This window comes from Pseudorca crassidens, chromosome 1 (assembly GCF_039906515.1).
Source record: "Pseudorca crassidens isolate mPseCra1 chromosome 1, mPseCra1.hap1, whole genome shotgun sequence".
NCBI classification, from domain to species: Eukaryota; Metazoa; Chordata; class Mammalia; order Artiodactyla; family Delphinidae; genus Pseudorca; species Pseudorca crassidens.
Window position 1 is genome coordinate 146,451,826 of NC_090296.1, and position 25,223 is coordinate 146,477,048.

The 25,223-nt window shown below is 45.9% G+C and overlaps 1 protein-coding gene across 4 annotated transcripts in view; it reads left to right on the forward strand.

The window, feature by feature from the left end:
• PDE8A (phosphodiesterase 8A) overlaps window positions 1–25,223 on the forward strand; it is a 136,418-nt gene that overhangs the window by 82,958 nt on the left and 28,237 nt on the right. For 3 of the 4 annotated variants that reach the window (XM_067697842.1, XM_067697857.1, XM_067697838.1), the window contains exons 6-12: window positions 4,179–4,267; window positions 8,250–8,328; window positions 9,977–10,114; window positions 15,456–15,544; window positions 17,158–17,209; window positions 17,310–17,352; window positions 22,421–22,498. In XM_067697842.1, the coding sequence (XP_067553943.1) occupies window positions 4,179–4,267; window positions 8,250–8,328; window positions 9,977–10,114; window positions 15,456–15,544; window positions 17,158–17,209; window positions 17,310–17,352; window positions 22,421–22,498 (568 nt within the window). The remainder of the gene's footprint in view (window positions 1–4,178; window positions 4,268–8,249; window positions 8,329–9,976; window positions 10,115–15,455; window positions 15,545–17,157; window positions 17,210–17,309; window positions 17,353–22,420; window positions 22,499–25,223) is intronic. The other variant, XM_067697847.1, reaches the window with a different exon arrangement.

Sequence of the window (25,223 nt, forward strand, 5' to 3'; positions counted from 1 at the left end):
GCCATGGACTTTGTATTTTCCTAGTATAATTGAGTTATCATGAAACTAATTTGAAAATTCAAAAGTAACCGACATAGACACTTTGCCTGCCCTCTCACCCGTACAACTTAATCAAGGTGTCCCCCCGAAGCGTTTGCTGGGAACCACGGTTAAGTGCATGTCTCTGCGAAAACACTCCCATGCAAAAAACACAAAGGGTTTAATTTAAAGTAGTCATTTTAGAGGTCTGTGACTTAGGAAGTATGGAGATAGCAGCAGCCTCACCACTTTATAAGTGACGAATCCAAGTCAGTGACCAGTCCTCAGAGACTACACGTGCTAACTCTTCTCATGCAGAGTCCTGTACCCTCAGGTAACAAAAGGATAGTGAGGTGACAGAGGGCACGGAGACAGAGCAGAGCATCCAGACCTGGAGGGAAGGCGATTCTCCAGAGTCTCATGGCTGGGAGGCAGTGGGGCCCATGCTTGAACCCAGCCCTGGACCTGAAAGCCATCACCACAGTGAGAACTCTGGGATTCAGGGGGCAGTCAGCTATTCTGTGGATTGGCCGTAGTTCAGGAGTTCAGGATGGATGGATGGAGACCTACTTGCCTCCTCAGGTGGACTTGGCAGCTGAGCTTTTGCTGACTAAAATCTCGAAGGTTAGGGTTTGGTATCTCTCAACACTGGTTGTGCGTTAGAACCCCCGAAAGGCTTCCCCGGAGACCCTGTTTCAGTTGGTGTGGGGAGGAGCCTGCACGTTGGTATTATTTTTTAAGATTGCAGGGAATTCTAATATGCAGCCAAGGGTCGAGAACCACTGGGTGGGGCCCAGCAAGGTGGGTGTGGTATGCTCTGGAGAAAGCAAGGCCCAGTTGTCTCAGGAGTCTGCAGGACTTGTGGCCCCGGCCCCTCTTGTGGGATGGGTTGGGGAGGGGAGACCAGCTGCTGTTCAAGCGGAGGGAATAGCAGCCTGATGCCTGAAGACCCCTGGACCTGCTGCCCTTCTCCACCCTCCATGCCCTGTGGGATCCTTGGGACATGAATGAAAGGTGGAGAAGGGCAGGAAAGACAGGATATTTAGATACACAGAACAAAGCAGAGGTAGCGAGGGGGAGGGGCAGGTAGCAGGGGCAAGATGCTGTACTTTTAGTCACATGTGCTTGTTTTTAGCCATGATGCCCACCTTTGGGGTAAAAAAGTTTGGATATGTACATTCACACCCAGTGAAAACTCTGGTTGCGTGCATGGGAGGCCCTGACACATAATACACATGGCTCCGTGTCCCAAGATGTCGCCTGCAGAGCAGGTGAAGCCAGGCAAGTGCGTGGACAGCTGGAGACACCTGTCCCCCACCTCTTGTCTCCTGGAGTGGCACAAGCACTATACCCGGAAATCTCTCCTCCCTATTCCTGCCTGGTCCGCAGTGGGCACCTCTGCAGGTGGGCAGTGTTCCTGGATGTGCCTGAGGGGTCATGGCTGACTGAGGAGGGAGCGGCAGGGCCAGCACTCTCCTCCCCTCTCAGCAGCGGGGAGCTGGTAGGCATGTCACCTCTCTCAGACTTCTGTGGGTAAGAAGGGCTGTGTTTGGCCTGCAGACCCGGGAACCATCATGTCCATGGCCAGCAGGCCTTGCCTTCCCTCCCAGGGGACGGCAGTCACTGTGCTTTATGTTTGTGCAACAGTTTACAAGTTAGAGTGCTTCCTCATGGTCGTCTGTGGTGGAGCAGGGTGTCTTGTTTTGCAGGTGAGGAAGCAGGCTCAGGAAGGTTAAGGGCCTCATGGAGCATCATACAGCTTTTAAGGCATGAACTTGGGGCTGGATTTTTAGGTTTCTTGACACAAAGACAAGACCCTGAGCACTGTCCATACAGGGGTATCTGCCTTCACTGGCAGTAGAAGGCGCTCCACAAGGGGCCCTGTCCCCTAGATTGGTCCGGCTTTGGCTTGTTGATAGTGGCCTGCAGATGCCCTGCCTCTTAGCCTCAGCTTCCTCCTCGGTGAGATAGAGTATTATCCATGTATTGAGCAGGTGAAAGCAAGAGCTGTTCACAGAAATAGGGGTGAGTAAATGTTCACAAATATTTTTTTACATCTGAATGTAACTACGTGACAGAACGTAGCGACTTGTAAGATGTCTTCATGAAATACATAATTTGGTGGTGCTCAGGCTTCCCATTCCCATGTAAATTTGCTTTGTTGAGATGTTTCCATTATTGTAAAGGTTATTATACAAAACAGTTACTGTCCACAGCAATAAGAGAGACTGGGCAAAGCCATGGCTCTGCCAGTACCTCTGCCGTGGAGGGTAATCCTTTGTCAGCTTAGTTGAGCTGCTGTTTGAAGTGACTGTAGGAGAATTGCCTGAGTGCGAGTTACCTCTGTGAAACTCAGCTGCAAAGAGATGTGCAAGCATATTTTTGCTTACCGTGAGCTTGTACAGCTCGAAAGAGGACAACATATTGCTCTTGAATAGGTGAATAGACTCTGAAAGTTAATATAGGTAGGACTTTAGTTAATAAATTTCCTCCTCCTGTATATTCTAGGCTCTGCTAGTAACATGTAGACATCAAAAATCCTCTTACTTCAAGGCAGTGAAAGAAAAGCATTTTTTTTTTTGGCCGGACGCGGGCCTCTCACTGTTGTGGCCTCTCCCGCTGCAGAGCACAGGCTCTGGATGCACAGGCTCAGCGGCCATGGCCCACGGGCCCAGCCGCTCCACAGCATGTGGGATCTTCCTGGATCAGGGCATGAACCTGTGTCCCCTGCATCAGCAGGCGGACTCTCAACCACTGCGCCACCAGGGAAGCCCAGAAAAGCATTCTTAAGCGCTCTTCTTTTTCCTTGAACTTTTTTTTTTAGTGGAATTAAATATTGTGTTAGTTTCATGTGTACAGCAAAGTGATTCAGTCATATATATATACATATGTATATATATACATATTTATACTTTTTCAGATTCTTTTCCATTAAAGGTTATTACAAGATATTGAATAGTTTCCTGTGATATACAGTAGGACCTTGTTGTTTACCTGTTTCACATACAGTAGTGTATATCTGTTAATCCCAAACTCCTAATTTATCCCTCTCCCCATCCTTTCCCCTTTGGTAACCATAAGTGTGTTTTCTATGTGTGTCAGTCTATTTCTGTTTTGTAAATAAGTTCATTTGTATTTTTTTTTTAGATTCCCACATATAGGTGATATCATATGATATTTGCCTTTCTCTGTCTGACTTACTTCACTTGGTATGATAATCTCTAGGTCCATTCATGTTGCTACAAATGGCATTATTTCATTCTTTTTTATGGCTGAGTAACATTCCATTGTACATACTGTACATATATAAACACACACACACACCACATCTTCTTTATGCATTCCTCTGTCGATGGAAATAGGGGTGTCACAGAAATAGGAGGTTGCTTCCATGTCTTGGCTATTGTAAATAGTATTGCTATGAATGTTGGGGTGCATGTATCTTTTTGAATTATAGTTTTCTCTGGATATATGCCCAGGAATGGAGGCCTATTTTTTTCTAATTCCATTTATTTACTACTTTATTGAGATACTATTCATATACCATGTAATTCAGCTATTTATTTATTTATTTTAAACTTGATGTAATATTTTTATAAAAATGTAAAATAATTATAATGCAATTTTCCATTTCCTCATTTTACTTGACAGTGTGTCTCGTACATCATTCCATATAAGTGCATGTAATAGCTGCATGCTGTTCTATTAAATGGTTATATTATAGTATACTATAGTTTTTTACATTAATCTATTTAAAAAATTATTTTATTTTTTTCTCTTTCCAGCAAATACCTTGCCCTTTCTGCCTTTCTTTCCCTTCCTTCCTTCCTCCCTCTCTCCCTCCCCCCTTCCTTCCTTCCTTCTTTCTGCCTTTTTTTCTCTTTATTGAGGTATAGTTGATCGATTCAGCCACTTAAAGTGTACAACTCAGTGGTTTCTTAATATATTCTCAGATATGTGCAAGTACTATTTTTTAAAAGCTAATTTGGTACCCATAAGTTTTCATCTCTCATTTCCTGTTCATCATGAAAGATAAATTATTTTTTAGATTTCAGGTACCAAGTTGAGAAGCCTGTTGGAAAGAATTATTTTTTATATAAGTATTTAATCATTTAAAGGTGCACATTTGTTTATCCACAAAATCCTCTTTCTGTTTGTAGAGGTATGTAGAAAACCCCAGCGCCATGGCCTGTTACAATGAACTGCTCCAGATGGAGTTTGGATTGGTGCGCCCACAGCTGAAACTCAGGTAATTCTGCTGCTTCTGGTAAGCCGACCATACCACACAGAGCATTGTTGCAAGTGAGGACTTCGGTTGTGGGCGGCTATATTTTGGCTGTAACTGACCTCCTGCTAAAATGGGATGGGGTGGTGGGAAGGCATCTCTCCTCACAAAATGCTTTCGGAGTCTGCCTGGATGTCTAATAGGTGGTTATGTTAGTGATTGGAGACTCAGCATTTAAAGATGGGGCTCCAGTGGGGGGACTTCCTGGCGGTCCAGTGGTTAAAACTTGACACTGTCACTGCCGGGGCCCTGGGTTTGATCCCTGGTTGGGGAGGATAACACAAGCCACATGGCGTGGCCAGAAAAAGAAAGAAAAGGATGGGGCAACAAAATAATAGCAAATGAAAAAGCAGGATGCGAAAGTATATATACTGAATTATCTGTTTTGTTTTTTAATTAAAAAATTACTTTTAATGTACACATACACCCAACCCGTTAACATTATTATCTCTGGTAGGTGACATGTTTTCTTCTCTACAATAAGCATTTTGTAATTTGCTCTTGCTCAGCAGTTTTTGTTTTTTTTTTTTAACTGATGAGTAGAAACCTAGTTCTTTGTAGAGTGAGAAAAGCAGAAAAATTGGTAAAATTATATGAGGTTGACAGAAGTGAAAAAAATGTCAGTCTCTCTGTATCATCCTAGGTCTCTTCCTTGGGTGGTCTACTATTCTTTAACATTTCCTTTACCAGGATCAAAGAGAGAATGAAATCATTCTGTTCGTATGTGCCCAAGGCAGAGATAAGGGGATTAGAATTTGGGGTACTAATGTTGGTAGGGACCAGCACAGGGTATCACATGCAGAGAAGAAAATACTTCATAGACAAAATGAAGTGTGAGGTAGCAAAGAAGTGCTGCTGAGCAGAGATGTTTCAGGGCTAGTGAGGTCTACAGAAGAGCTCCTTTTTATTGCCAGAGTTTTCAGGGAAACTTGAGATCGATGGTTGGCCTTGGGCCTGCCTCCTTCTCATTCCTGGGTCTTCCGCAGCCTGGCTGCAGCACTCCCACAGTGAGCTGGGCTGCTGCCCTCTCTGAGAGGAGAGCGGAACTGTGGAGCAGGAGGTGATGTTAGAGCCTATTTCATCAAATCACGAATCACGATGCAAAAACCGAGACCCAGGGAGGTTAACTGACTTACATCCAAGATCTCCCACGCGGCACGTGGCAAAGGTAGTCCTTTAGGTTGTAACCCCCATTTTCAAAACTGCACTCATGGTCTCTCCTCATGCTCTACTTTGTTCTCTGTGTGCCAGCTGACAGCCAAAGGGAGATGTCCACTCTGAAGGGAGATATGAAAATATTGATAATGAAGAAAAGGGGTAAATGTGGGGCTAGAGAATTGGGAGCAGTAGAGAAAGACTTGTTCTGAGAGATACTAAAATGCACTAAAAAGCTATAACAAGCATCTTTGTGTTACTGCTAGATCAGTAAACTAGAATGTAAAGTCTAGAAATAGACGTGCATGTATTTAAGAATTAGGAACATAAGTATGTGTGTTCAACATGGCAATTTAAATCCACACAGGAAAGGGTGGACTTTTCAATGAATAGAATTGTGACAACTTATTAACTGGAAAGAAAATTAAGTTATATCCCGATCTCACACCCAGTCCCAAAATAAATTCCAGTGTGCATAATGTTAAAAAGTGTGGCCACATAAATACTAAAAATGTAAGTGAGCATATGTATTTGGATAATGAAGTCTTTTTAAACTCAGCATGGTGTGAAAGCCAGATTTTATAAAGAAAGAGAATCAGATTAGACAACATAAAAATGTTAAGCTTGTCTCAGTAAGTATACCTTAAATAATGTTAAAAATTTAGACAAATAACAAACTGGGAAAAATACATTCTTAACATACAGGACAGATAGGTTAATATCCTAAATACGTAAAGAGCTTTGATGAATCAGTTTAAAAATGGAAACACCCAGTAGAAAAAATTTAAAAGGACATGTTGTGAACAAGCAGTTTGTAGGAGATATTAATGGCCAATAAACATGAAAAAAATGTTCAGCTTCACTAGTAACCAAAGAAATGAAAATGATGTACCATTTTATATTTACCACATCTGCAAAAATTAAAAAAGAGTGATAAAACCCAGTAGGGCTTCTCACAGATCCATCTCCTCCAAACTTGTTATATCAGAGGTGGGAACTTACTTCTCGTTGTTTTTTGGTTCTTGTTTTTTTAAATAACAGCTTTATTGAGGTAATTCACTTGATTTTTGTATGCCAAGAAAGAAGAGCTAATTTTTATTGGCTAAAGCTGCTTTGTCTTATTTAGCTAGACAGTTTAGTAATACCAGGAATAAAGTAAAAGCATTGTAATTATTGGTTTTATAAATGTAATCTCTGCACTTTATGAACAAGTAGACAGTTGCTTTCTCTTTTTCATCTTCTGAGGCATATACAAGAAAAAAACTGAAAGCATTCCCCAGTTATGGGGAATTTGTTTGACTAAATTATGGTATAATTTTACAATAGAATATTATATAGTTATTAAGAGTGATGATAAGGAACTAATTATTGATATGGAAAGATGTTAATGTATATGGTTCAGTGGTACAAGCAGATGATAAAACTGTCGACTATGATCCTATTTTTATAAGTATATGTATTACATGTATATTTACACAAGAAATTGCCTAGAACACCAGTTGATATGCGTAGGTGTTGGGATTTCAGATGATTTAATCTCACTTATTTTTAAACAGATTTATCGAGATAAAATTGACATTCTATACAGTTCACCTATTTAAAGTACACAGTTCAATGGCTTTTAATGTATTCACAGAGTTGTGCAACCACTGCCACAATTTTAGAATATTTTCATTACCCCCAGCCCTAGATAACCACTAATCTAATTTCTCTCTATACATAGATTTGCCTCTTCTGGACATTTCATATAAATAGAATCATACAATATGTGGTCCTTTTAACTTAGCATAATGTTTTTCAAGGTTCATCCATATCTTGGCATGCATCAGGGCTTTATTTCTTTTTATATCTGCATAGTATTCCATTGTATGGCTATACCACATTTTATTCATCCATTCATCAGTTGATGGACTTTAGGGTTGTTTCCACCTGTGGGCTATAAGTTTTTGTGTGGATGTATGTTTTCATTTCTGTAGGGTATCTACCTAGGAGTAAAATTGCTAGGCCATATGGTAACTCTATGTTTAACAGCCTGAGGAACTGCCAGACTGTTTTCCAAAGCAGCTAGCTGCACCATTTTACACTCCCACCAGCAGTGTATGAGGCTTCCTCACCAGCACTTGTTTTTATCTCTGTTTTTGATTGTAGATATCCTAGTGGGTATGATGTAGTATCTCATTTATTATTATTTTCTAATTTTTAAAAAATAAACCTTTAGTTACCTGTGCAATTTTAAAATGTTTTCAAACACTGAGGACAAGGGAGAATGCTCGCAATATAAGGCTAAGTGGAAGCAGAAAACAAAGCTCATGATCCCGATGATCCCAGTTTTGAGCAAAGGATTTGTTGAAAGTGATAATAGCTACAGATGGTGGGCCGCCTCCTTTCTACCCGGCTTCGTGTGGGCTTCTTGACTCCATTTTCTCATTGAGTCCTCACGCGGACCCTTCAGATGGTGAGAAGGCAGAGACCCAGGGTGGTTCAGTCATGTCCCACAGCCAGCGAAGGGCTGTGATCAGACCCTGGGGTGTGTTCCACCGGGTCCACTTGTCCTTAGAATGAAGGAAAGGCACCAGATTGTGCGTAGTCATGATCCCAAGTACTGAGGTGGCAGGAGGTGCTTATTTCTTCCTTATGCTTTTTAGTATTTCCCCCTACTTTTTCTTGAGTTAGCATTAGTTACCTTTATAATCAAAGAACACATTTAAGTAAGTTAATGTAATATTCCAAGATTGTATTACATTTTATAATATTTACATTAAGCAGTCCTTTTTCTTTTCCACCCATAAAGGGCTTGTAACTCAACGTTCACTGCATTAGAGAAAAGTCAAGAAGCAATTGAAATTACAAGTGAAGACCACATTGTACAGGTTTGTTGTTTTGGAAGCTTGTCCTGCTGAATTTCTGGTTTGTTTGCATTTTTAAGATTGAACCCCTTCAGTATGTTTTTTTGTGTTTTTTTCCTCTCTTTGAAGTTCAAGGGACCAGTTTTTCCTTAGAGGATTATCAGAACAAAATCTATAAAATATATAATTTAAAATAAGTTCCCTATAGGTGAGAAAAGGTTCCAATAATTACTTAATGTGCTAGAAAATATTCTGTAAATGCAATTAGCATTTGCTATTTCTCACTTTTTTGCATATTTATTTACTTAGCAAGGAGGGACTTTTATCCAGAGGATGGTTTCTGCGGCGGAGTGGGGTAGAGAGAGACTGTTGGAGCAAGGAGAGGCTCTGCCCATAAGGGCTGCACGCTCTCACCTTTCTTACTGTTTTTGAAGATAGTTTACACCTATAGGAATTTACTAGAAACTACTCAAAATTTCAAAAATAAACTAGCAATTACTTCACAAATTATCCATTATTAGAAAAGTGGCTTCATATAAGTGACTGAAGATAACATGGCTTTCAGATAACAGCAAACAGGTAACATGTATTTTCATATAACAGCAAAAGAGGGAGTTGTGCCAGGGGAATGTGCCTTTTGTCTGAGAATGAGCCCCACTTCGATTTTAGTTCTGAGCACTCCAGTTCTTCACTTTAATCGAACTAGTGACTTTCTTGGTAAAGAGTTGATGATGTTAGCATTCAGGATGGTGCCCTGACAGGCGACATTGGCCAGTGCTTGAGGGCACAGGCTTGGTATCAGTCAGGCCTGGCTTCCAGTCAGCCTCGGCCCCTTCCTAGCTGGGCATCTTCGGGCAGGTGACTTAATCTGTCTGAATTTGCTGTCTCATTTGTACAAATGGGAATAATATTAACGCTAACAACGACTTACCTTTTGTAAGGATGTTCTGAGGATTAAATGTGTTACTGTGTGTGAAGTGCTCTTACTGCAGTGCCTAGCAAGGAAAACAGACCTTAAACAGTACGATTATTGTTTCATCGTCGTCATTGTTTGTTATTCCTATCAGCACGTGCACAGCTTTCCCGTACGTTTTCTTCTAGTCTCACAGCCCTATTTGGAACGTAACCATCAAGCCTTGCATTTGTAAACACTTCCTAGTTCACAGCCTGCTTTCCAAACCCATTATTCATTTGCATCATATGAGAGAGGCGAAATAAGTGTTTCATTCCCATTAAACGGATGTGCAGACTGAGACTTGGAGGGGTTAAGTGACTTGTGGGAGTAGCCCCTGGGTTTGCAGACTCCCAGTCTGGTGCTTTCTTCCACTGTATCATAATCTCAGCAGCCCTTTTGTAGCAGCCCTGGGTCTGTCTCCATGCAGCTTCTTTCCTCTGCTGGTGTTTAAGTGGAGTGGGCCTGCTGCCCTCCCTGCAGCCTCAGGAGAACAAGGCAGCAAGCCCAGCCCGGTGTCATCGGAGCAGAGGCTTCTCCAGACTCCAAGGTTTTTCTGGGGTTGTGCTCTTGTGGCTTTAGAACCGTCGTAGTGAGCGCCAGGCCCCCCCTGGGCTTTCTGGGGGAAAAATATGATGGTTTAGGTTGAACATCTTTGATTGTCCTCTTTTCAAAATTTCTTTTAACTCACATGATGTTTTTTCCTTTGTCTCCCCCCAGTATGCAAATCCAGCATTTGAAACAACAATGGGCTATGAGTCAGGTGAATTAATAGGGAAGGATTTAGCAGAAGTGCCTGTAAATGAAAAAAAGGCTGATTTGCTCGATACTATAAATTCATGCATCAGGATAGGCAAGGTAAGTAAGAGGTCACTACCCTTGTTACTCTCACATAACAAAGAGGGAAGGAAGGAGACCTAGCGCTCACTGAGCACTGCTAGAGCCAGGTGATCTCAGTCTCACTCTTCCCAGAAGCCTGGGGAAGTGTAGGTAGTGTTATCTCTGTTATGCCCATTTTGCAGATGAGGAAATTGAGGCCAAGAAAGTACATAAAACCTGACCAGCCAATAAGAGTAACTTTGACACTTAACATCATTGTTTTCATTTTTGTAATAAGTGAGTTAAGTTGATCTTTCTAATAATTGATCTTCTAAGTGGTAGCTGTTGGCAAATGGTCTGGGTAAAGGATTGCCAGTGAGTTAACACATTCTCAGAGCACATTGGAGCCCATCGGTTCTCTGAGCCTCGTTCATTCATTCAGCATTTTTTGAATGCCAGGTGTGCTAGGTTCTGGTATAGAAAGAAGGGCAAAACAAAAATCCCTTAGAGAACTCATTCCAGGGTGCAAAACAGACAGATAAAAGTAGTCATTGCATTGTGATGTGAGAAGTTACAGCACCCTGGTGCTGAAGGGGTAGACAAAGCAAGGCAGGCTCAGTCTGAAAGGTTATTTCTCTCTCTGAACTGTGGCTTCTGACAGCACCTCACTGTTATATTAGGTTTTAAAATATGATGAGAAGGAAAAGGCTACTGCTTTCCATAGTCATTCTTAGGCTTTTCTGCTGGGCTCTTTTTAACTTTTAGAAGTTGGGACTGTGAATCTGATTATTCGGAACATTTGAAAAATTGGTGACCTGCTCTCTTGCTGGCTGTCTGGAGGCCCTGTGGAAGTGATGCCCTTTCTCTGGTGCCTATCCCTTAGCACACAAGGGCAGTCTGCCAGAGGGGGCAGAAGGGCTATGCAAAGCTTATACCCCCACTTGGCTTGGGCCCCTCGAAGACACCGTGAGTGGGCTGCTGTCCTTTGCTTTCCCGCGGCTCTGAGCACACGAGATGGCTTTGCAGTGAGAACAGGGAAAGAACAGGCCAGCGGCGGGGCCCGGTGATGCACTCTCAGGGGAATCACAAAAATGGGCACTGCTTGAATCCTATTTTGCCTTCAGCTTTTCTGTCAGGATGATGATTTTCTTGCTAGAGAGAGTGGCAGGTCCTCTGGATAGAGAAATGAAGGCTGAGATGAATGAAGAGACAGACCCTTAGGTGTTCAGGCCCACCAGTGTTCCCTGCCTGGGCCGAGAGGGGCGTCCTCGGAAGGCAGCTCCAGAACGGCAGCCATTCCAGACCCCTGCAGCCTTTGAGGGGCTTTACCATGGCCTCCCCAGTCCTGGCGGTTTGGTCCAGTGCTGCCACTGGGTCAGCCAGCAGTTCTGCTGTGAGGTTCAGCAGGGTGTGAAGCAGATGGTGGCTCTCATGCTCCTTGATCTGGCAGCTGCCCTTGCAGTGAGGAGAGCAAGTTGAGATGGGGGTGGGGGCACCCAGTGGATTAGCTGTAGGCCCTGGGATTCACCCAGATCCCTGTGAGCAGCATCTTGCCTCCTGAGGTATGCCACTGGGCACCAGGTGCAAAGGGCCTCGACAGCCGGACACCTGCTCTCTAAAGTCTGTATTTGCTATGAGCAGAGAATAATTGAAAGGTTATCGCATTGTCAGCCTCTGTACTGCTTTATTTCAAAAAGAAACCAGGTGGGGATATATGTATATGTATAGCTGATTCACTTTGTTATACAGCAGAAACTAACACACCCTTGTAAAGCATTTATACTCCAATAAAGATGTTTAAAAAAAAAAAAAAGAAAAAGAAAAGGAACCAGGGCATTTGTTTTGCATGATTGCAAGTTCTTGGGGAGAGTGCAAAAGCTGCTGTTTGTCCTTTGTTGGTACCCTGCTGGTTCACGGGCAACACTGCAGCAGGACAGACCACTTAGCTGGGCAATTTTTTGAGGAGAAAGATATATGGCCTTTCTAATCAAGGCTCCCGCGGGAGAAGAAGGGCTTGTTGAGAATCAGCCAGCCCTTGGCAAACAATGGTACCATGGTCAGTGGAGAGAGTTCAGACACGTGCTGGGAACCAGGATGGAGCCTTTGGAAGTGGTCAGATGACCGGGAGGGGCTTTGGAATGTCAGATTCTAGGTGTCCAGCCAGTTGGATATTCTTGGGGGCAGAGGAGAAATTCTGATGATGTTCAAACAGAGAACACTGCGAACACCACTCTCTATAAACCTCCTCTGCCTGCTGTTCTCAGCCACTGGCTCCCCTTTCAGGTAAAACTGATACTATGAGGCACCTTGATTTTCAGTCCCACACTCCTGCTTCCTTCCTCCCTTTATGTATCCTTCTTGGCTCTCCTCCTGTTTCTTCTTCCCCAGGTCTTCTCTGTCAGGGCCCTAGAACCCCTGGCCTCCTATCTTCTCAGATACCTGAGCCTTATATTGCCTCTTCTCTTTTAGAAATTTTGCATTTTTTTCCCCTCAGAAACTGTCTTGCAGGTGCTGAAGGAATGTTGGCTGCTCGGCTGGCTGCCTCCGATAATGATGTGCAGTCGCAGAGCCCTTTAGCTCTTCGCACCTTTTACCTTCCCCAGCTCCTGGGAAGCCAGGAGCCTTCCTCCCTCGCCGCCTCCCCTCTTCTCCCACTTTTCCCCCATCTCTTTCCTCCCAGGTTTACCAGGGCTCTCTGTCCCCTGCTGGTTCCTCAGAAAGCTCCCTTTGTTGTTGAGCATCTTTCCTGCTCTGCATAGATGTCTCCCACCTTCCCAGTTTTAGCCACAGTGTCTTTTCCAAGGTCTGTTTCAACATCCTGCTGTCATTTTGGTATCACCTTATATAACGGTGATTTTCTCTCATCCCCCATTAACAAAAAGCCCGATCCCCCTCCACCTCTTCTGTCTACTGCTCGTTGACCGTCCACACAGTTGCCTGGACTTTGATTCCTGGAATAGTTTTGGTTTCTCCCTACCCTTTAGCCCCCTCCATCAAATCCATCACCAAGGCTTGATGTCTGTTAAACCCCTGCCTTTGAGGGTCCACTGCCTGGGCCTGACCGTGTTCAGAGCCCCCTTCCCACACCCTGAGACTGCGGTGGCTGAATGCAGTTAGGCCTCCCTGTCCCAGGACCCTCCACTTCTGGCCATTCCACCCTACGCTACTGGAGATTTGTCTCACCAGATCACCACTTTGATCATGTCACTCCCTCTGTGTAGTGCTCAAGTCCCTTATCCTGGGTGCCAGGATTCCGTGATCTGACTTTGGCCTCACTTTTCCATTCAGTAAACAAAAGCCCCAAGTGTTCTTTGACTGTTTACCACCTGCCAGCACAGTGCTAGCCCCTGGGGTAGGACAGCTGGATGATGATGATTTAATTCTTAAGCCAGTGGGCACACACCAAGAAGGAACTGTCTCAGTAGTCAGCGAAGTCCAGCTCGGTGCTGAGCTTGCCCCGGAGTAGAAGGGAGGTGCACGCCTCAGTGTAGTTCTGAGAGGAGCTCAGCCTGAGAGAGACAGACAGACACCTGTGCGAAACCAAACAGGCCACGTACTGGACATTTGCCGTGTGTCAGGACTTGGCTCAGAATTTATGTGTGTTACCAGATTTATTCTTCATAACAGCATGCTAGGTAGGACTTTACTATTTTTAGGAACTGAAACTTCGATTTTTGATGTATTTTTGATAAGAAATATGATCTGTGTTAAGTGAATATTTTTTGTTTCCATTGTTGACTGGAAGACTTACAGGCAACTCTGTTATCTAAGCAAAGTCATTGGCTAAGTTGTCCTCCATTAGCTGGACCGTCCAGCGCTGGCTGACGTGGCTTCTTACACCTTGACTTGGGGTCCGGCAGCCACCCACTCTGTTCAGAAAGGATTGAAGGAGAAAATCCTGAATATGTGTTTTGAAGTGCTGATTGATTGACCGAATCGGTCTCCCGTATTTTCCCTCTCTTTTTATGTAACAGCTCTGTTGAGAGATAATTCACATGCCATACACTCCATCCATTTAAAGTATACAGTTCAGTGGTGGTTAGTATGTTCACAGAGTTTTGCAAATATCACCTCAGTCAGCTTCCCGTATTTCTCTTGATAGTGAGCTTCAGAAGTAACTCTTAGACCTGTCTGCTGAAGCCTTCTCTGGTGGCTGCATGGGGCTGTGGACGTGGAGGACAGGCTCCAGATTCCTGCCCAGGGATCCCTGTCTAGTCCTTGCCCGATTCGGGCCCAGGCCACTCTCCCCTCAGAACTGGAGTGAGGAAGGCCCACACCTCCCTTCTGCTCCAGGGCAAGTAAGCACCTAGCGGGCTCTTGGGCTGTTTTTTAATTTAGTCCTTTCTTGGCGCCCATTGTTTTCAGAAGGACGTCGGGAAGCCCCAGTAACCATCCTTTGCTTCTGTCAGTGTCCTGGTTTCTCTTGGATCCACTTTGCCAGAGGAGTCTGAAGATGGGATTTTACCATTAGCATTTGCATGCAGGTCACCACGCCCCAAGCACAGATTCCAGAATTGACTTTGTGTAAGAGTATGGACAGGAGACTTGAGCCAGGCTGCCATGGTGTTCCCCTTCCCACCTGGGTCAGCTTTAGCCCCTGTGGGACTCTGGAAGGTCGAGAAGGGTATGAAACGCCCTGGGAGTTCAAGGTCCTACAGAGGGTTTTAGGGATTTTTCTAGCTTAAGGACCTTGGTGACTCTTGGAGAAATTCAGAACGTTTTAGGTGGTCACAAAACCCAGCTCCGTCCCACGCTTGTCTCCACCACCCTCAGAGTAGGGGAGCCACCTGTAGCCCCTGTCTGCTCACTGTGGTCATAGCCTGGGCACACCTGCTCTCCCAGTGCAGCTCCATTCTGGAATGGCAGCTCTGGCTTCTAAGGTCTCACTTGGTTATTCTGCCTGAGCCCAGTCCTGGCTGTTACCTCATTATCCCCACCCTACCTGCAGAGGGTACACAGCACAGAGGGTGGCTCCTTCTCTGCCCCAGTCTGAGACTCTCCCCCTCCCAAATGCAGGGGCAGAGGCCACACTTACCCCCTCCACTGCGGCAGGTAGGAGTTGTGAGAGGAGGAACCTGGACGAGAAGGGTGTTCCTCATTCATGGGCCCAGGGCCTCTCTTGCCGGCAGAAAGCCACTGAAAACATATGGCCATTTAGACTGTGGTGACCTGGCTTTTGTTGTCAGTCTAGGGAGGAGATGGACTTGGGAGGTTGAGAAAGAAATGTCCGATTACCCAAAATTGCCTTTGGGGTTGGGATGATTTTATTATCCTAATAGCTTTAGTGGCCATGGTAAAGGTGTGGAAACCTGAGGTGGAAAATGCTCTTGGGTTTATGTTTTGAACACAATGTATAATGATGTCTACATTCCATTTATAGGAATGGCAAGGAATTTGCTCTGCCAAAGAGAAGAACGGAGATAATGTACAACAAAATGTGAAGATACTACCTGTCATCGGGCAGGGAGGGTAAGTGGAAAAAACGAGTACTTCAATCAACATACCATGTTTGGCTTATTGCAAAATGTGTTTTGAATACTTAAGTAAGTTGAGAACTGCATGCAGAAATTTATAAGAAAGACTTGTAACAAGGTCAGGTACCATCAAAGGATGGCCTTCCAGGGTGGCTTCCTCATAGTCACAGCCTGACCCTCCAGCTGGTGACCCAGAGCCGCCACACTCCGACAGTCTTAAGCTGTGTGAACACATAAGAGACTAAAGTATTTCAATCTGAATGCCACTTTACTGAGCTGTGTGCTAAGAACACTCACTGGTGGACTCCCTGTGTTTAAAAGATTTTTATCTAATTTGATAGCCTATGTGTTATTTCTGCACAGAACTATCAAATTAGATAAAAGTATTTTAAATACTCTCATTTACGGAAACGCACATGAAGCAGATGTGACCACAGATTGGAAGGCAGTATATATCAGGAGCCTGAAAATGTCATATGGTTTGTCTCAGAATCTATCTTAAATAATACAAACAGTGGAAAATTATGAACGTGAACTGTAGAATACCCAACGATAAAATATGCAACCATTAGAAATGGTGATCATAGAAAATTAAATTACAGGGGAAAATGTTTTTGATAAATGCAAAAGTCAAAATGTAAAATCGTACCTAGTGTACGCTCTCAGTCATGAACATGAACGAGGGGCAAAAAGACCAGGAGGAGGTGTAGCGATGATGGTTGTAACAACTGCCGCTGTCCGTGAGCCCTTCCCTCCCTGGGCAGGCTCTCAGTGCCTGGTAGGTGTCACTTCATTTCATCCTGGCCACAGCCCCATGATGTCGGCACTGTGACCGTCTCTGTTTGACAGACGAGGAGCCTGAGGCTTAGAGAGGTGAGGCTGGCGCAGAGTCCAGCCGCCAGCGCTCAGCGGAGCTGGGCTGCAGGCCTCTGCGTTGACCGCATGGCTCACGTGCTTGGTCACCAGGCTCTGCTGCCGGCTGGCGATTGCCTCAGGGAGACGGCTCTGTGTGGGCTCTCTGTTCTGATTCTCTGCCTTTTTCGGCCTTTCCAAATTGGGGGAGGATAACTGTAGGGATTGGATTATCAAGGGGAAAAGCTGAAAAATCGAAAATAAGTGAGGAGAGTCAGCATCTTCTGAGATAAGCCCCAGTTGCTTTGTTCTAGACTCGCACATTCGGCCCCAGTGTGGCCTGTGGCTGTTTCCATGAATGACTGTGAGCAGATTGTTTGCTGAAACTTCAAGAAGAGCATCAAAAGAGAGGGCTGTGAAACTGTGAAAACATGTTAAGGAATTAGAGGCTTTGGGTTGGTTAACATGTAGTACATTTTTAAAACCTAGGTACTTTTTATTGTGTGTCGTGATGACTCAGAAGGATTTTGTTGTTTTTACTGAAGAGTCAACTTCTCTTCTACAGAGACACCAGAGGATGCTTGTAGACTCTTGTTTGTTTATTCGTGGCCTTGGCCACACACAAATAGAACTGCTGTCCTCCAAGCATTGTATGTATTGTGAAAGAGAGATGCTCCTTTCCTAATGAAAAATTAGCTAGATATCCACCAGAATAGAGAGCCAGGAGAGAAATAATACATTGTTTTCTACTTGCAGAAAAATTAGACACTATGTGTCCATTGTCAGAGCATGCAGTGGCAACAATAAGGTATGTAAGGAGAGCCCTTGGGACCCCAGGGACCCAGCAAGATTTCCCTTACCGTATAACTAGGCACTCAAAACTAATGTCTTCTAAAATTCATTTTTAGGCTACGAAAATAGCTGAATGTGTTCAGTCTGACACTCATACAGGTATGGTGCCCCATATTCATTCTTAGGGTTCACTGAGCTTTTGAAAAAATAAAAAAATAAAAACAGGCCCTGCCTCTGACGAGCTTGTCTGTTGCGTAGGTGGGACTGTATTTTCCTAGCACCGTGGCAGCATTTCTCTCCCTGACTCCCAGGCTGGTTTATGAGTCAGAGGACCCGAGCACAGGTGGGCGATATGACAGGTGTCCTGGGGTGGGTCTCAGCCTGTGGGGAGAGAACTGGTCACCTCCATTGCATGAACTTTTGTGAAGATGTGTTGAGTGGAGTGTGGTCTGTTGGCATGATCTGTGCTCGAAGAGGCAACTGTGTTGGTTTCAGACTACAGTGCTTTAGCAGGGATGCTTTCACCACCAGCCTACGGGGAGGTAGGTGGACCCCATCAGACCTGCCTCACGTCGTATCCGTCTCGTGAGGACTTGATGTGCTTTGGACACCATCCGCTCACCCCATGTCTATGTTTTTCCCTGGCCTGGAATCACCTGTTTCCTTCCAGCATATATCATGGCTTCAGCAAGCCACTTTCCTACTCTGGCCGTTACCTGTGATGGTGCAGGTCCTCTCCGGCTCCATGCCAGAGGTTCTCCATCCAGCCTGTGTGGGTGCTTTATAGCACCCTGCCATGCCCAGGCAGTGCTCTGGTTGCCCAGCTGGTCTGTAAGAGCCTCCAAGGAGAAGACTTTGTCTTCCATACCGTCAGCTGTTGATGGTGTGCTTTCAGCAGTACCGGCACAGTTCACTCATTCATTCTAGGAATGTTTCCCACAAGTTTTTCTGAGTGTTTGTTGTGTACAAGGCACTGTGCTGAGTGCTTAACTTACGGTGTATTTAGTTGAAGCCTTGCAATAACCCAGAGGGATAGACGCTTAATAGATGAAGTTCCCTTTTTACAGATAAGGAAACTGAAAGGCTACCTAATTTGCCCAGGGATATCCATCTAGGAAGTGGGAGAGTTGGCACTCAAATCCAGATGGCCAACTCCAGAAGCTCTGAAGCACATGCTGGAACAGTTCTTGTGGGCGCCCCAAGAGTAATCAGGCTTGAATCGGAAAAGAGGAGAGACATACTGACACGAAGGGACACATAGCAAGTGATAAGAAGTGATCATTAGTGGGTGAGAAAGGCAGAGGAAGAGGGAGGGGGACGTTCCAGACAGGGAGAGGTGGATTTGAGTAAGAAGATGGGTGTGAGAGGAAAAGCATTCCAGAAATACATACAGTTATTGAACAGGGAAAGTACAGAGTGTGTTCTAGAAAGAGCAAGAGCAGGGTTAGAATTCTGACCGGTATAAAAAAAGGTCAGTGTGGAAGGGAGTTGGGATCGTGAAGGATCCTTAGATGCTAGGTGGGAAATCAGGATTTTCATCGGTAGGCAGTGGGAGTTTGAGGATTTTTGAGCAAGGGAATAGTATAATGACGCCTGAGCTCTAAGCTTTTAGAGCCTGTATGTAACAGATTACATGGAAGGAGGGACCAGAGATGAGAATACCAGCATTGCCATCGTGTAGAGGAGAGAAAACAGGCCAGGGCATAATTCATCCAAAACAGTGCACGGGCACCACGTGCCAGGCCAAGTGACTGTCTCTGCTTGGCGAAGCCTGCTGTCTGTGCTTCTTAGCAGGGGGATGGGTAGCACAGGGGAGGAGGAGGGGGTCCGGAAGGGCCTTGCCAGCAACGTGCCAGGTTCCGGGTCGGGTGGTGCGGAGCAGGGCTTCAGCGTATTTTACAGGTGTCCTCGTGCGCTGCCAGGGCGGGGGCTGGGCAGACCTGAAAGGAGTGTTACTCTGGATCTGGAGAAAGTGAGCTTTCTCAGGCGCAGGAGGAGGGAGCTCCCCGTGTGCGAGGCCGCAGGGAACCCGCGGTTGGGCAGCGGCTGGAGGCTTGGCAGTGTGGGGTCGGTGAGACCCCGAGGCGGGGGGAGGGGGTGTCCCGGTGCAGGGCAGGCCCTCCTTAAAGGCTTGGACGGTTGAGAGTGTCTGAGAAAGTTCTCTGAAAGTCTGTTCCCAGCAGAGTGACTTTGGGGCAAGTCATGCAAGAAACCTGGTTCTCTGCTTCCTCCCCCCGGGGGACCACGGTGTTGGTGTTGGGATGGAGGCTGCCCGTTCGCGGGGCTGCGGGATGGTTCCTGCTCCTCACGGCTTCTCCAGGGTCTCCTGGATTTGCCCAGCAGGCCAAGGAAACCCTGCTAACCTTCCTCTCCTAAAAAGATGGGCAGTGCGAAGGATCACAATTTTCTGGAACAGGAAGCCGAGTGCAGACACGTGAAGTCGCGGGCGGTGCTGAGCCTGAGCTGGCTCGGTGGCCAAGGCCTGTTGAGCGTTCCCTCCTGCGGCGCGCGGCTGCCTCAGGTCTCGGGTCATTCGTGGGCGTGGAGCCCTCTCGAGGCAGGAGGGCCTGTGCGCGGGCTCGTTCAGGCTGTGGGCTGGTTGAGAGGTCAAGGTCACCCTGCTGCGAGCCCCTCGGCCCTCCCTGCAGGAGCAGCAGCCCAGCAGGTGGAGGTACCTTAAGAACCAGCTGCAGAGCTCTGCAGGGACTCAGACAGAGGAAGAGAAGCGGGCTGAACACGGCGGTCACAGGAAGGTCTGGTCTTGCCTTAAGGGAATCACTTAAACGCTGAGTAGAAGTTCAAGCCTGCTTCGCCTCCCTCCACACCTGCCACAGCCCTGGCCTTGGGACACGTTGCTCCTTGCTTCCCTCCAGCCAGCTCTGCCCCGTCTGCGCAGGCAGCGTCCTCCTCCAGGAAGTGCCTTCCTCCTCTGCCGGCCTCCCGCTGCAAAACATGCCTCATCTCCTCTCTGCCCCCCTCCCAGAGGAGACCTGCCCCTTCCTCCTGGGGCTCCTTTTGCTCCCCAGCATCACGACTGTCACTCTTAGTTCACCCGTGTTTGTTCCCCTCCGACTACCCCCTTTGAGGGCATGGACCCTACTATATATTCATCCTCACACCCCTAGTGCCTGGCTTAGAGCCTGACACGTGGTAGGTGCCCAGTAAATGTTTGTTGAGTGCCCTCGTGTCATTCACAGCTAGTGAGAAAGTCAGTCAAGTCAGTAAAGCAGGCGGTTACCAGCAATGTTGGGGGTGAGGCATTAGGGCAGGATTTCCCAGAGGTGATGATACCTGAGCCGCATCTTACCTGCATCTTCAAAGAGGATCGAGAGTTAACCAGGTGAAGGAGGCGTCAAGGGAGGGGTGCCTTCCTAGGTGGGGGTAAGCAGTTTGCACCAAGGCAGAGAGGTTTGGGAGGTGAACTAGCACATCATAAATAGTTCATGATGGCTGGAGAGAGGAGGTCCAGATATCACAGGACTCTGGGTGCCACACTGGGGAATTTAAATCTGATCCTAAAAACAGTGATGAACCATTAAAATGTTTTAATTGGGAGAGTGATCTGATCAGATTTTTGTTTCAGAAGGATCACTTGGCTGCCTATGGAGAATGGGTTGAAGGGGGCAAAGTTGGGGCCGGTAGGACCAATGAGGGGAGGCTGTCATTATAATCCAGAGGTGGATGACAGGTGTCTGAGCCAGGACAGGGACAGAACAGGGGTAGATTAAAGAGGTGTTTAGGAGGTTGAATCCATAGATTTATCTGACCACTTGAGGGCAAGGAACAAGGAGGAGTCATGGATGACTTGTCTCCAACTTAAGCAAAAAGGTAGATGCCGTTCAGCAGCCTGGGATAAGCAGTGATTTAGGAGAAGATACTGAGTTCATCTGGGTAGTGAGCTCGTGTGAAATTCCCGAGGGTGTCCAGATGGAGGTGACGAGTGGCCAGTTAAGATGTAAGTCTGGAGCTCAGGAGAAAGGCCTGGCATTAAGACAGCAACACAGGAATTGGGAAAAGCTGTAGAAAAGGATGAGGTCTCCTGAGGAGATTGCGTTGTCTGAGAGGGAGGGCTAAGAGGACTGAACCTTTGGGAACACCAGGGGTGCTGAGGAAGAGAGAATGAATCGTGATGGAAACTAGGAAGGAACAGTAAGAGGTGCAAGGAAAGCCAGCGTTGGACTTGTGCAAACCAGGAGTCTCCAGGAAGCATGATCAGTTGTGTCTAGTACCACAAGTCAGGTAAGAAGTGAACGGTGTCCTTCAGCTATAGCAACAGGGAGGTCATCAGTGACCTTGACAAGGTCACTGCCAGTGCCCACATGGAAGAGAAGGTAGCAGATAGCAAGTGGAGAAGGTTCCGGATGGTGGGGAGGAGTACCAAGGGCCTGCCTTTGGATCCTGTTTGTGAGCAGGAATCCAGATGAGGAAGCCGGGAGAAGGCAGAGAAGACAGAAGCAGCTGCAGGTGCGGAGAGCTGAGCTCGAGCGCCGGCTGTGTGCTCACTTGTCCGCACAGCGGCTCCCAGTCTCCTCGTCTGTGAAATGGGGACGGGTTGGGGAGGCTTGCCACCACGTGTGACACGTGGCAGGTGCACAGAGGAGGGCACGAGAAGGAAGGTCAGCTTTGCCTTGTCATTGATTGGCGTGGAGTGAGGGAGAGAGGTGTCAAAGACAAGCCCTGTTTGGGCCTCGAAATGCAGTGGTGCCATCCACGGGAGGAGGGGCAGAGAAGTGCGCCCCGGACTAGTGCTCCTGTGCCACCCTCCCAGAGAGAGGCACATTCCTCCCAGGGACATTTTAGAGCTTGTATTGTAGAAAAAAAATACAAAAAAAGATTTTTGTTTTTTTTTTCCCTTTGGGGCAAGGGTGGATGGAGATCAAAATTTTCCCACCACTTTATTCAATTACATAGAAATATAATAGGTGAAATTCTCTTGAGTTCATTTCTGCTAGTTTTTGCATCGTGGGACTCTGTGATTACATAATCTGGAAACTGAAAAGCACTACTTTATGACTGCACCAGGTGGGACATTTTGAGAAAGTCAGCGTCCCTTAAAACGTAATTGTTCACAGCCTTTATCTCTGTGCACTCCGTTGATTTTTGTGGCTTCCTAAATGGTATTCTAATGCTTAAATTTTGTTTTTTAAAACCTTTATATTGGTAAGTTTCCTAATATGTTGTTAAAATCCCTTTGCAGAGGTAATGTATAATTTAATTGTTTCCACAGATCATCAGTCAGGCAAACATAACGACAGGAGGAAAAGCTCACTAGATGTCAGAACTGCTGCCTCTCGAACAAGCAAAGGTAGGTGACAAAGACAAGAGGAGAAAGCATGGTCCTGTGAGTGTTGAACCCATGGAGACGTGTGACACTCCCTCCCCAGTCTGATCTCTGGGTCACTGCCCCCCTCCAGCTCAGGAGAGGGAAGGGGACCCTCTAGCAGTCTGTGTCCATTTCTCCCTCACCCCCAACTCCTTTGCCAGTGGGTTCCATTCTGACCCTTTTGATGGAGTCAGGGAATAAAGGAAAAGAAAAAGATACATTTTACCGTCTGTTCTCTAGTTGATTTTTTTTTAATTAATTTATTTATTTATTTTTGGCTGAGTTGGGTCTTCGCTGCTCTGCATGGGCTTTTCTCTGGTTGCAGCGAGTGGGGGCTACTCTTCGTTGCGGTGTGTGGGCTTCTCATTGCAGTGGCTTCTCTTGTTGTGGAGCACGGGCTCTAGGCACACCGGGCCTTCGGTAGTTGTGGCGCGAGGACTGTAGAGCGCAGGCTCAGTAGTTGTGGCGCACGGGCTTATTAGTTGCTTTGTGGCATATGGGATCTTCCCAGACCAGGGATCGAACCCGTGTCCCCTGCATTGGCAGGCAGATTCTTAACCACTGGACCACCAGGGAAGTCCTCTAGTTGATTTTCTAAACTGTAACAGCAGATGTCAGTTTATCTGTTGTAATTGTATGAGTAATGCATTTGGAAGTTCTCAGCGATATATTCCATTGTGGGTTGCAGTTTGCCATGGAAGCTTACCTTTTGGTGGGGAAGTAAGTGAGCTGCATTTGGGGATGTGAAAGACTTTTCATAAGCAAATATTATTTAAGTTGTAAGTGGAATATAATTTTTTAACGGTTATGTAGATATGTGGCCTGAATGATCTAGAAGTTTTAAAAATGCAATGAAAATTATCTATAGATAGTGTGGAGGCAAATATTACTGCTAGCTATGTACTTTCTTTGACTCAGAGATGAATTGGGAAGCAATAGGGAGCTGATTGTTACTAGATTAACAGCGAAAACTTTGCAGATGTTACAGTGGAGATCCAGTGCCTCACTTCTCTCATGGGTTGGTCGTGAGGACCGGAAAATATGCCGTGTGTCCCTTGCACTGAAAAGACGAAACGGATCCCACTCCTGCTGCAAGGGCAGGGAGCAAAGTGGTGTTACAGGGAAGAGTATGGACTTCGGCCTCAGCATTGCTTTGATTCAGGTCCCAGCTTCATCTACTTTCTGTGCAACCTTGGGGGTAGACGTTTGTGCTTCCATTTCCTCATCATCATATGGGGATCATTATGCTGTCCACAGAGGACCACGTAAGGATGAAATGAGTGAGCGTGGTGCCTGGCCAGCGTCGTGGCAGCAGCTGTCACCGTCCTCACTGTGGCCCTCATGGTCATGGCCCTCGGGCACAGCAGAGCAGAGGCGAGGTCACTCGTGCCCCAAACTGTCTTTACCGCCACACTCTGACTTCTGTTCATCCTTTGGATTACTTTGTCCATTTCTGTATTTTTGAGAGTTAAAACACTTTTCTTTTAATGTTTGTGGGTTTTAACCACTGTTCTTTTTAATTGACTTATAATTTACATATAATACAATTCATATTAAGTGTTGAGTTCAATAGGTTTTGACAGTGCTGTACATTGAACTGTGTAGACTGTAACCACCCAGCTCAAAATAGATACAGAAAATACACACGTGCGGGCCTGCACTTGCGCACATATTTCACCACACAGAGGCATCCACTGATTTCTTGCACCATAAGTTAATTTGGCCTCTTCTTGCGCTTCATAGAAATGGAGTCGTATAGTATGCACTGTCTGTGTGTCTGGCATCTTTCACTCATTTTAGTGTTCTTGAGATTCATCCTTGTTGCTAGGTGCTACCGTTCTTCTTTATAGCTTGGTAGTACTCCACTGTATGACTGTGCCACAATTTGCTTATCCATTCTGTTATTAATGGCCCTTTCTGTTCACCTTTCCACTTTGGGGCTGTTCAGAGTAAGGCTGCTGTGAATATTTTTATGCAAGTATTTTGTGTGTGTGTGGACATGTGTGTTCATCTCCTACCTAGGAGTGGAATAGCTGGGCCTTTGTGCAGCTGCAGACAATTCTCCATTGTGGGTTGTACCATGTACCATCACTAACCTATGAGAGTTCCAGTTGCTCTGCATCCTCCCACACTTGGTTATACCAGTGTTCTAAACTCTAGCTATTCTACTGGATGTGGTTTTAACTTCAATTTTCCTGATGACTAATGAGGTTGAGCACCCCTTTCATATGCTTACTGGCCATTGGATATCCTCTTTTGTGACGTGAATGTTCAAATATTTTGCCCCCTTTTTTTTTTTTTTTTTTGCGGTATGTGGGCCTCTCACTGCTGTGGCCTCTCCCGTTGCGGAGCACAGGCTCCGGACGCGCAAGCTCAGCGGCCATGGCTCACGGGCCCAGCCGCTCCGCAGCATGTGGGATCTTCCTGGACTGGGGCACGAACCCGTGTCCCCTGCATCAGCAGGCGGACTCTCAACCACTGCACCACCAGGGAAGCCCCTTTTGCCCATTTTTATCACTGGGTTGTTTATCTTTTTCTTGTTGGTTTGTAGGAATTCTTTTTATATTCTAGATATGGATATAAGTATTCCAAATATACTGTTCTTAGTCTGTGGATTGCTTTTTCACTCTCTTAATGGTCTTTTAATGAACAGAGGTTCTTAATGCATCTTAAAGTTCATTTTATCAGTGTTTTCTGTTATAGCTAG